Consider the following 12,830-nt stretch of genomic DNA (forward strand, 5'->3'; position numbering starts at 1 on the left):
GAAAACATTTTGAGCTTCTTGTACACTGCTTTAAAATTTGTTTTTGCGCAGATATCTATGTCTGATTGTGTAAGATGATCCGATAAACGTAATCACCTTTTCAACTTTAGCAACTGTTGATATAATTATAGTTAATTAAGTGGAATGAACTGTCATTCAGATTGAATTATATTTTGGATTTATTTTGAATTCTACATTTGATACGGATGGATGCAATTGTTTTATTCATGTTCTTACAACATGGGTAATGTGCATTAAAATATGCACACCACACGCATGCTATATACATATATTAACTGTTATTTCTTTAATCATTCATTCTAACATATTCATATTTATATTTTTAAAGGGATGTCAATGTTTCATTACCAAAGAAAACCCGGAGTAATGGGACACTGTATGCTCATTTGTTTCTCCACCATGTTGGCATGCTACCTTGGCATGATAGTAAACATGTGTATGCAATTGGGCACCTTACAATATACATGATTCCTAAGCCTGAGGAAATTAACTTAATTACAGGAGAGACCAACAGCCAAGTAAGTGTTGTTTTAAGTATGATAGAAAGGAATTATTATGGTTGCGTTTTATAAAGTTACATTCAAAATTGGCAGCTATTGATGATTAATTCAGAAACTGGTAACAACCTGACTTTCCAGGCAATATACCGTATGAATTTAGAACTGGTGTATGTTGAGAAAATTGAAGGAAGGGTGGTTATTTTTTTAGGTTGGCGGGTCAGGCAACTGAATTGATGAAAACTGTAATGTAATTCATCGCAGTAGTTGTAATCCCTTATTCCCTCTGTCGTTGGCAAACGAGTGTTGTTCCTAACCTTTTTATAATGGCCTGAATAATTTTTCAACATAATTAAGCACATCTTGTCATTTGAACCAAAACTGGCTCAGATTTACAATATGAGATTAAATGAAGTCAATGAAATCAAATTTTAAAAGTGAGATGCTCACATAGATTGTACTGCATCATATTTTCAGTACCATGATTCCAAGGACATGTTCTCTCCCACATGCTGTTTTATTTAACTGCCATTATGAATGTTATTTCTTTCTGATTTTTGTGAAGGTTTTTAAATCCTGTTATAATAAAAGTAATGTATGTGCATAGGTTAAGTTTAGAGGGATATGGGCCACAGGGCCAAACGCAGGCAAATGGGACTAGATTAGATAGGGCATCTTAGTCGTCATGGATGAGTTGTGTCGAAGAGCCTGTTTCTGTGCAGTATGACTCTAACTATCCTTGCCATTAAATTTCTCCATTAATCTACAGAAACGTCAGCCTTTAAATTTTTCCTTTTTTCTCCCCCAACCCACCCTCCAAGGAAACTTCTAATTTCCAACTTTTGCCTGCGTTTTGTCCTAAATTTAAAGGCAGTATCTTTCCCTATCTTGAGCTCACAGTCTGAAACTTGGTTTATCAAACCCCATGTTACATTTTCAAAAGCCTCTCTTTTTGAAATGTTTTGCTGTACTCGTCATGTTGGTGGACTTTGCCATGTTAAAAATTCAATCTAAGCCTTAAGCAATTGTTTGCTTAAATGCTGGACGTACTCAGCAGATCAAGAAACGTCTATGGATAATTCTGTTTCACTATCCACTGATGCCGCTTGATGTCAACATTTTTAGTTTCATCAATTTTATTTTGTATTTTAAATATTTCCTAATGGTTCAGTGGGTAACTTTTGAGCGAGCGGTAATTGACTTCAGGAGCATGATTTTGGCAACAAGGAAATGTCATTATTTTTGATGGGTTTATATAAATGCATTAAAACCAAGTTTAGCTTAAGAGCTGTTGGGATGTTCCGATCATCAGTTTCAGAGAACTAGTAATACTAGCTACATCTTGGCAATCATATTCTCATATGATCAATAACGGGAGAAGTGAGAAACAGTCTGTATTTTTGCACAGCTTAAAAAATGTCCAGTGAACTGAAAGTATGATTTTTTAATAGTAGTTCATCTTCATAAGCATTTAGGACTGCTATAATAATTGATACTGTTGAATCAGGTGCATTAACCAGTATGTTGATATTCGTATTAAATACATTGTGCGTTAATCTCATTTTAGTGTTTGTATTAAGTAATGTTAAGGCTTTCAATTTATTATAGTTCTTAGCTTTAGGTTTGGAAATACAGCATGGAAACAGGTCCTTCGCCCACCGAGACCACATTGACCAATGATTCCCCGTACACTAGTTCTGTCTTACATACCGGGGCAATTTACAGAAGCCAATTAACCTACAAACCTGCAAGTCTTTAGAATGTGGGGGGAAACCAGAGCACCACACGGTCACAGGGAGAATGTACGAACTCTGTACTGACACCCCCCATAGTCAGGATTGAACCTTGGTCTCAGGTGTTGTAAGGCAGCAACGCTATCATTGCGCTACTGTAGCCTATATTAATGAATATTATTGTGGGATTCAATGACCAAGACTAACAATGTTTTTGCTTTCTTCATTAAACCAGGAAGCAGTGACTCGTGCTGAAACTAAAGTTCCTGACCAGCCTGTAGCACACTGGAGATCTCGACTCACCATCAATATCATGGCAGACAACTTCACTTTTGATGGCTCAGCAATTCCTGCTGATGTGCACAGATATTTAAAGCTGTAAGTTTAAATTGGAAAACTAAACATTGCAATCATTGCTGAGTATTGCTAATTTTATACTTATCCATTTGGTGAGTCGAGTAAAATGTAAGTGTTGGAGTAACTCAGCAGGTCAGGCAGCATCCCTGCACAACGTGTATAGGTATTTGTTACATGTCAAGACCCTTCGTTAGACAGATTTTAGCCAACTCTTTAAGCATGGCATAGCTCCAGTATCCTTTGTTTGATAATGCTCCTGTGAAGCTTCTTGGAACAGATTGTTGTGTAAAAGAGTTTGTCTAATTGGAAGTAGGCAGTATCTAGTAATGCCTGGCAGCATTGACCTTCAGATAAAAAGACAACTTCAAGGATAGTGTAACCATTCGGCTGTTCTTGTTTATAGAGGTTGGTAAGTGCTCCCATTTGATGCAAATTTTGTACCAATGCTGCTCTAAGTTGCTCTTCGGCACATTTTTTAGTATGCAATGTTGTGTCATCGTAGAGTCATAAAGCTATGCAGAATGGAAATAGGCTTTATGGCAATTTTTTTCTATGTTGACCAAGTTGACGTACGGGGCTAGACTCATTTGCCTGCAATTGTCGTATAATCTAAGCCTTTCCTATCCATATCTGTATAAGCTGGAAAGGGTGCGGATAAATGTGAGGCGATATATTTTGGGGAAGTCTAACCAGGGCAGAGCTTTCACAGTAAATGGCAGGTATATCACAGGAGCAGGTGTGTTGTAGAGCAGAATTTAGTTATGCAGAGTGGACACATCCCCTTTGGCCCACTGTGTCCCCGGCGACCAGCAATCACCCATACACTTGTTATCACCTATACAGAAGCCCATTAACTTACAAACCTGCTTGTCTTCTGTATGTGGGAGGAAACCGGAGCACTCGGAGAAAACTTATGTGGTCACGGGGAGTATGTACAAACTTCGTCCAGACAGTACTCGGAGTCATGATTGAACCTGGGCATCTGGTGCTGTGAGGCAGCAACTCTACTGCTATGCCATTGTGCTGTCCTAGTTTTCTGGTTTTAGAATCCTCTACTGTGGGAAAAGATTGTGAGCATTCACTTTATCCCTGTTCCTCATGATCTTGTACACCTCTACACCTTTAGAACATAGCCTCCTATGTTCTAAAGTAAAGTCCCAGTTTATCCAACTTCTCCCTAGAACTCAAACCTGCATGTTCAGGTAATATCCTGAATCTCTTTTCCAACTTAATGACAACTTTCCTATAGCTGGGCAACCGGTATTGCATACAATATTACAAGTGTGTTCTTGCCAACAGCTTGTGCAGCTGCATCATGATGTCCCAATGTTTGGTATTCAATACCATTCTCAATGTAAGCAAGCTGCCAAATGCCACTTTCACCACACAATTCAATTGACTCGCCAATTTTTGGGAACTATGCACCCATTCTCCCAGATCTCTGTTCTGCAACACACTCCATGGGACAACCATTTATTGTATAAGTTCTGACCTGTGTTGAAATACCAAAGTGCAACACCTCACACTTCTCAAAGTTCAATTCCATTTGCCACTCCTAGACACACCTTCCCAACTGATCTAGATCCTGTAGTGAACTCGGATATCTCTTGTAGTAATCTTCGATATCCTTCCTCATTGTCCATTATCCCACCAATTTTGGTATAACCTGTGAATTTACCAATAGTGTCAACTGCATTGGTCATCCATATTGTTAATGTATATAACAACGGTGGGCCCAGCACCGACCTCTCCGGCAGTTCACTGGTCAATGGTCAGCTGAGGAAGGCTGGCAGGTGATAAATCTTTGTTTTTGATCTGATGTCTTGAGATATCATGCACAAGGACTGATGATTTTAGGCCCTACTTTATGATATAATCAGACTGAAGAAGGGTCTCGACCCAAAACGTCACCCATTCTCTCTCTCCTAGATGCTACCTGACCTGCTGAGTTACTCCAGCATTTTGTGATACCTAATGATATTTTAAAATAAATTACTGAGCCACCATGTGGATCTGCCCTGCTGGTCTAATAGTATACAACCGATGGTAGTGATTAAGAAGTGACGTACTAGCTGAAATCTACCATTGTGTACAACAATGTTGGGCGATTGATGTGTCACAGTTTTGCATTGTCCCGCATGCGAGTTTGCTGGTTTGACCAAGCTTGGTCAGCCACAAGATAGACAAAATTGTTAAGTGTTGTGCAGGTCCACCACTGATTTTCCAGCATCCTTGGTTTCGGATCTTTTCTGGATTATCCGTTTTGCCGGACCAACAGAGGTCACGGCCTCTGAGAGGAGTCCAGCGGTATCAGAACGGAGTGCCAGGGCAGCCGAAGAGCCGAGATATAGGCCTGCAAAGCCTGCCGTGGAAGTCGGTTATGGGAGGGGATCTGTCATTCTGGTTGGGCCGGTGTTCCAGGGCTCCAGCCGCAGAGGAAAATCAGTTGCTGGAAAATCAGTGGTAGACCTGTACTACATAAAGAAGAATTGGGAGAAGACATGTGCTGAATAGTAGTGTTTTAAAAACAGATCAAATTTATATTATTAATGTGCTATTTTCTAATGCTTCATTTGCAATTGATATTTTAGGATGCAGCTTGGAAAGACTGTGCAGTACCTTCCAATACTGTTTGTTGACGAGCTAAGCAACCGAGTGAGAGATTTGAAAGTGAGTCACTTTTTTTCTACCTTAAAGCCCCCAAGTTACAGTAATTCATTTTCTGTCCTTTACTTCATTGACTGGGCGATATAGAGTATATGTGTATTATATAGTGTATTTTGTGTATTAGTGAAGATAAGTTTGCCAATTTGGTGCCAAACTCTTATGTTCCTCATTACTGCCCAAAATATTTCCACGAATGAACCCACATCTATTTAATTCACTCTGTGCACATGAATGCCAAACCTCAAGGTAAACGAGTTATAACCACCTATATTATTTGGCTGTCGAGAAGCCCATTGAATTATAACTAATAATGATAATGAGTGAATTGAATGAAGTGATAATTAGATTCATCTTTATTCTGCTGTATTGTGTACAGTCCATTTTGTGAAATTGTCCTGAATTGAATGGCTGTACATTTTAATTTAAGTGCAAAATTACAGGCTTGTTGAACTAGGTCCTGTAATAATTTCAACGGCTTTGTAACAACCAGTTCAATATTCTTTCTAAAATCTAATATTTAGAAACCTTTCCTTGCAGATTATAAATGGTACATCAGTTACATTACCTCTTACTATCTGCTATGATGCTATATCACTCGGAAAGCTGCGGTTTTGGACACACATGCAAGAGGCTGTCTATTCATTGCAACAGTTTGGTAAGCTGTGCGCACTTGAAAGTTATTAGTTCTTAATCTAGTCGTAGTCTTGTGAGAGAGTTGCAGGTCCCAGAAAATTGAACTCTTCCATTTTGGTTGCTTGTGTAAATATATGTAAATTTTGCATAACCTACTTTCACAGAGTAAAACTATGTCTAATGTTAAGGTAGATTGTTGCATCCTTACCTATTAGTATTACATTTCCATATTGTACTGCAACTTTGATTTTTGCTATAAGTTCGACAATTTAGGACCTGGGTTGAAATTATCTCAATGTTTAAAAGTAATGCTTTTCACGTGACAATATTTTTTTTCTGTGTTTGAGGTGCTTTTGCAGCACTGTTGATTGCAGTATGTACTATTTCAATTATACTTACATTGCCATGTGTTCCTGGTGAAAAATTGACATCCTGAGTTCAGCAGTTTTCAGAGATGATCTTAGTTTACTCATGATTAATAGTAAGTTAATGCAATACTTAATTGGATATGAATGACAACCAAATGTGAACATGAAATAAAATAGAAAATGCTGGGTACAATCAGCAGGTCAGACAGCATCACTGGAAAAAGAAAGCTAATGTATTTTGATTTTCATTCATTATAAATATGGAATATTAAAAATGACAAATTCACTTTTAGTTTTGATGTCTTGGGAAATAATTGTAGTAATTTAACTGGGAACCACTTCCTCATCTGATACAGCAAATCCCTGTGCAAAGCCATGTAAAGAATTGATGTGAATTGAATACATTTTATTGGCCAAGTATGTACACATACAAGGAATTTGCCTTGGTGCTTTGCTTGCTATATTACAACATGCCATACAATAAACAATTAAGACTAAAACATAAAACATTAAGAATAAAACATTATAGTTTAAACATGTAAAACATTATAGTTTAAACATGCTCCTATGCTGAAGGTTAGGGGGCCCGAGATGTGCTTTACCAGCCTCACATGCTGCTTCCTGTCTGTCAGGAAGTTGATGATCCACTGACAGAGGGGTTCAGTCACAGTCAACTGGGAGAGTTTGGAGTGTAGTAGCTCTTGTACAATGATGTTGAATGCAGAGCTAAAATCCACAAACAAAATCCTTGCATAGGTGCTGGAGGATGAAGTGCAGGCCTGGAGGGGGTGGGTAGTGGACGAGGGCCCAGTCTTTGCAGATTGGAGTCAGGCTGTAAGTAGGTGTGAAGTGGTGATTGGGGAGGAGTGGGTTAGGAAGGGTCCAGTCTTTGCAGACTGGAGTCAGGCTGTGAATAGGTGTGAAGTGGTGTTGTTGTTGGGGGGGTACCAGTTTCTGTTTTACCTGCAGTAGAACTCGTTCAGGTCGTTGGTCAGCTGATGATTGTCCAAGGAGCAGGACTTGTAGCTGGTGATTTTTTGCAAGCCTTTCCACACTGAAGATGAATCATTAGCTGAGAACTTGCTCCTCCACTTCTCAAAGTACCTATCCTTGGCAGCTCTGATTCCTCCTCTTAGCTTGTACTTGGCCTGCATCCCTGCTCCTGTAAGCCTCATCTTTAGACTGGCGGAGCTGTCTGAGTTCTGCTGTAAACCAGAGCTTGTCATTGTTGAAGCAGATTCGGGTCCTAGCGGGAATGCAACTATCCTCACAAAAGCTGACATATGATGTTACAGGTCTGTATGCTCATTGGGGCTTGTGGTTGCTTCCCTGAACACATTCCAATCAGTGAAGTGCAGAAGACCCAGCTATTCAATTATTCTATTTGTGCTGTAATTATCCTAACTTTTTGAATTTTGAATTGCAAGTAATGATTTTATTGTTGTCAGCAGTATCTTTATAGAAAGGAACCTCGCTCAAAGTTGGTTTATCTGCATTTTAAATTTTCTTTACCTTTCTAATTTTGCACATTATAGGTTTCACTGAAAAAGATGTTGATGAAGTAAAAGGAATCTTTGTGGATACTAATCTCTACTTCTTGGCTTTAACATTCTTTGTTGCAGCATTCCATGTAAGTTATCGATAATATACAATCTTTATTCTATCGGGGGACTGTTTTGGACTGGACTTTAATATGCTTGCATTGTTGTATTTTTAAAAATATAATATGTGTCTAATTTAATCCATAATTTATTGGCTGTGGCATGGAATATTAGAGCTGGGATATTAATGTTCATGTTACAGTTTTATGAAACATTGCTCAAGAGTGTTAATTGTCATATGTATCAGCAATGGAACAATGGAATTATTTCTGAGTTACTCCAGCATTTTGTGAATAAATACCTTCTATTTGTACCAGCATCTGCAGTTATTTTCTTACACTCCTTCATATAGCAGGGTGACCAAACCTGAACTCGGTACTCAAATGTGGCCTCACTAACGTTTTGCACGCCTGCTCCATCATGTCCCAATTTCCTGAATAAACTGCTAATGAAGGCCGGTGTACCCTATCAGCAACACCATTTTCAGGGAACTATGCACATGCACTGCTAGATCCCTCTGCTTTACAACAACTTCCAAAGCTTTACTATTCACTATGAAGATCCTGCCCTGTTTTGAAATCACAAAATGCACCATCTTGCACTTATCTGCATTAGCCATTCCTCAGCCCATTTGCCCAGTGGGTCAGGAGCCTGCTGTAATTGTGTGACCTGACAGATGTACAAAATATGAAGAAGATAGGGTAAGCATAAAAATATTTTTCCAATTGTAGAGGTGTTTGAGGCAAGAGAGCATAGACTTAAGGTGAGAGGTAGAAGGTCTAGAGGAGATCTGAGGGATGTTCTTCCCCTCGCACATAATGGTTGGAATCATGAATGCACTGCTGGAGGAGGCGGTAGAGATTGCATTTAAGCAGCATCCAGACAAACGCTTGAATCACTAAGGCATTGAAGGCTCAAACCTGATACGGATGAATGGAATGAAAATAGATAGATACGAAAGTTAGCTTGGAGTTGGTCCTTGCTGTATGTCTCCATGACCCTTGTGATATGTATTAACGTCTAGGATGTAAATGTAGGGGGCATGATTAGCAAGTTTACAGATGACATGAAAGTTAGTGGTTTTGTGGATAGCAAGGAAATTTCTCTAAGGTCACGGGAGGATATAGATCAGATGGAGTGCTGGCAGAATGAATTTAATCCTGACAAGTATAATGTGGTTCATTATGGGAAGTCAATCAGGGGTGGGCGTTTACAATAAATAGTAGGGTGTTTGGCAATGTTAATGAACCGAGGACCTTAGGATTCATCACATAGATCCCTAAAATGGCAGCACCGTGTGAAGAAGTCATATGACAGGCTTCCCTTCATAGTTCGGAGCATAGAAATAGAAAAGTTGATATGTCATGTGCAACTTTATAAAATCTGGTTAAAATACTTGGAGTATCATGTGCAGCTTTGGTTGCTAGATTATAGAAAGGGAAAAGTTGGACTGGAGAGCGTGTGGAAGAGATTTGCCAGGATGTTATTGGATTGCATGGCTTTACTTATAGGGAGAGATTGGACAGGCTGGGTTTTCGTTTGTAGGAAAGAACTGCAGATGCTGGTTTAAATCGAAGGAAGATACAAAATGCTGGAGTTACTCCAGCATGTGTCTACCCTGGGTTTTCTTTTGTTGGAGTGAAGGAAACGAAGGGGTGACCTGATAGAAATATATAAGATTATCAGAGACAGATTGACCAGATAATCAAAATCGCTTTTCCTGTAGTAGGGGTATTAAAATAAGAGGGCATCGGTTTAAGGTGAGGGAAAGGAGTTTTAAAGGCGATTTGAGGGAAAGTTTTGTTTCATGTGCAGAGTTGATACCTGGAAGTCTCCGTCATAGGAAGTGGTGGAGTCTGATGCAATCACTACACTTGACATATTTGGCACAGAATTATATAGATACTACAAATTAATTAATACTAGTGTGGATGGGTAAACGGGTTATCATGATAGTAGACCACAGGGCTCATTTCTGTGCTGTATAATTCTGACTCCATGACTAAATTATTGTATTGGTTACACAAAATATTTGATTTTTTTGTTTGCAGCTCCTATTTGATTTCTTGGCTTTTAAAAATGATATTACCTTTTGGAGGCGAAAGAAAAACATGGTTGGCATGTCAACAAAAGCAGGTAAGCATTAAAGATAATTCAATGACTTCTTAGACAAATACTGTGATATCAGCAAATCATTACGACGTCAGGAAGGATTATCAACTGTATTCTAAAGTGCTTGTTGTCTTTAAAGCCAACTATTTTTAAACATTACACCTGATACAATGTTAAAAAGAATTAAGTATAAACAGGTACATTCCTTATTTATAACAGCCTGACCCATGTCCCTCAATTCCTTGCACTTCTATGTGCCTATCTAAAAGCCTCTTAAACGCCACTATCATATATGCCTCTCGCACCAGCCCTGGCAATGCATTCCAGGCAAATTAAACTTTGTGTAGGTAGGAAATGCAGATGCTGCTTTACACCAAAGATAGACACAAAAAGCTGGAGTAACTCAGCGGGACAGGCAACATCTCTAGATAGAAGGAATGGGTGACATTTCGGGTCGAGGTGACATTTCAGGTCTGAAGAAGGGTCCCTATCTTCCATTAAACTTTACCTGTACTTTCCTCCTCTCACCTTATGGCTTTGTCCTCTAGTGTTGGACATTTCCACCCTGGGGAAAAGGGTTCTGACTATCTACTGTTACTATTGCCCCCCATAATTTTAAACACTTCTATCAAGTCTCCCCTCAATCTCAAACGTTCCAGAGAAAACTATCCAAGTTTACCCAACCTTGTAGCTGAAATCCTCTAATATAGACAGTAGACAGTATTCTGGTAAACCTCCTATGCACCCTCTCCAAAGGCACCACAGCCTTCCTGTAATGGGACGAGCAGAATTGCACGCAATACTCCAAATGCGGTCTAACCAAAGTCTTTTAGAACTGCCTTACGGGTTCCTAGCTCTTGTACGCAATTCCCCCAGCAGTGAAGGCAAAGATACCATATGCTTTATTTACTACCCTCTGTACTTGTGCTGTCACCTTCAGTGAGCAATGAACTTGGACTTCAAGTTCCCTCTGCATATCAATGTGTTATGGGTCTTACCGTTAACTGTATACTTATAGTATAACTGTATACTATATATTGGTGTCGTCAGCAAACTTACTCACCAGACCTGCCAGACGATCTTCTTCCACTATAAACCTCTGTCTTCTATGAATAAGCTATTTCTGAATCCATATGGGGACCTTATCAAAAGTCTTACTAAAATCCATGTATACAACATCCACCACTCTACCTTCATTAATCTCCTTTGTCACAGGGATGACCGCGCTTTTGCGGTTGCAGCTCCAAGACTGTGGAACAGCATCCCTCTCCCCATCAGAACTGCCCCCTCCATCGACTCCTTTAAGTCCAGGCTCAAAACTTATTTATACTCCCTAGCGTTTGATGCCCTCTGAGGGGGCGCTGTGAACTGTTTATGTATATGCTGTTATGTTTATGTGCCATTTAGTTGTTAGTTTATTAGTACCTGAACTGATGTACAGCACTTTGGTCAACGTGGGTTGTGTTTAAATGTGCTATACAAATAAAATTGACTTGACTTGACTTGACCTTCTCAAAAAACTCATTCGGGTTAGTAAGACAGTTTTTAATTACTAAGGTGCATTGAATAGCTTTGTTTTGCATGGTATCCAAATGGATCAGATAATACTATACATAAATACAATCAAGATAAACTCGAGTACAATAGAGAGAGCAAAGGGGATGATACAAAGTGCAGCATTTGACCTGTTCATGATGGCAAGGAATTCAATTTGAAGTAATAACTTTTTATTTCCTTGCAGTGCTTTGGCGATGCTTTAGTACTATAGTGGTATTTTTTTTCCTTTTGGATGAACAGACCAGTTTATTAGTACTCATTCCAGCTGGAGTAGGTGCTATCATTGAGGTAATATCAAAATCTGCAATTACGGATGAGATCCCTGTCAACATTAAATAACTCAAAATATTTTAATTTCATTTTGCACTGATACGTTTCTCTGTATGCGTATAAATTAAATGAATCTGTTTGTCTGCACTGCAGGTCTGGAAAGTTAAGAAAGCCTTCAAAATGACTGTGCGGTGTCAAGGTTTAAAGCCAGTATTTCAGGTGAAGTATAGCAAGAAATTGGAATGCATATTTAATTATGCAATGAACAATGCTTTAATTATAATCATTAACATTGAAACAGTTACATGAGCAAGTGCTTAAATTGCGAGGTTAGCTAAATCCTTTACATGTTATAGTTAGGTATTCAACCTGAATGAATCCATGCAGAAGGACATGGTTCTTGACATTTTTCTTGTTTTAAAACAAAAACTTGTTGTGGCCAATTGATTTTGTATCTTACCTCGAATACATAATTAACTATTAGTTGTGGAATTGGGTTAGAACAACAAAGCCAGGTGTTCAATGCCTGGTTATCCTGTAGCAAGTTGTGAAAAGTTTGCAAATTGAAAAGTGTGCAAATTGTTCTGTCCACCCACTGAAGCGCAGACCTAAATGTCCATGACAGCATGGACTGGAGTGGTAGTCTAGTCATACACTCTGGCCCTTCAAATTACTTTCCCTCGTCTTTATTCAGTTCACTTTTGAAAATCCTGTAATTCTGAGACCGCAGGTGAGTTCAGATCATAAACCATTTTCTGCATGAAAAAAAAAACCTTGCTCTGGATTCTCCTTTCGCACTCTTCTGTATTTACTGATGCTTCAGTCATTTGTTGACATAGCATTTAGGAAACTACAACACAGGAACTGGCCCTTCACCCCACAATGACTTTGCTGAACATGTGCCTATTTCAAAGCAGAGATAGATTCTTGATTAGTACAGGTGTCAGAGGTTATGGGGACAAGGCAGGAGAGTGGGTTAAGAGGGAGAGATAGATCAGCCATGATTGAATGACA

General features: G+C 39.0%; 1 protein-coding gene across 1 annotated transcript in view; it reads left to right on the plus strand.

Moving 5' to 3' along the window:
- The window catches only part of clptm1l (CLPTM1 like), a 32,471-nt gene that overhangs the window by 9,043 nt on the left and 10,598 nt on the right, over positions 1-12,830 (plus strand). Inside the window, exons 3-10 of the mRNA XM_078419184.1 lie at positions 350-539; positions 2,487-2,629; positions 5,200-5,278; positions 5,813-5,930; positions 7,812-7,906; positions 9,929-10,013; positions 11,731-11,834; positions 11,970-12,035. Coding sequence (XP_078275310.1) covers positions 350-539; positions 2,487-2,629; positions 5,200-5,278; positions 5,813-5,930; positions 7,812-7,906; positions 9,929-10,013; positions 11,731-11,834; positions 11,970-12,035 — 880 coding nt within the window. The remainder of the gene's footprint in view (positions 1-349; positions 540-2,486; positions 2,630-5,199; positions 5,279-5,812; positions 5,931-7,811; positions 7,907-9,928; positions 10,014-11,730; positions 11,835-11,969; positions 12,036-12,830) is intronic.

The sequence above is a fragment of the Rhinoraja longicauda genome, chromosome 2 (genome assembly GCF_053455715.1).
Source record: "Rhinoraja longicauda isolate Sanriku21f chromosome 2, sRhiLon1.1, whole genome shotgun sequence".
Taxonomy (NCBI): Eukaryota; Metazoa; Chordata; class Chondrichthyes; order Rajiformes; family Arhynchobatidae; genus Rhinoraja; species Rhinoraja longicauda.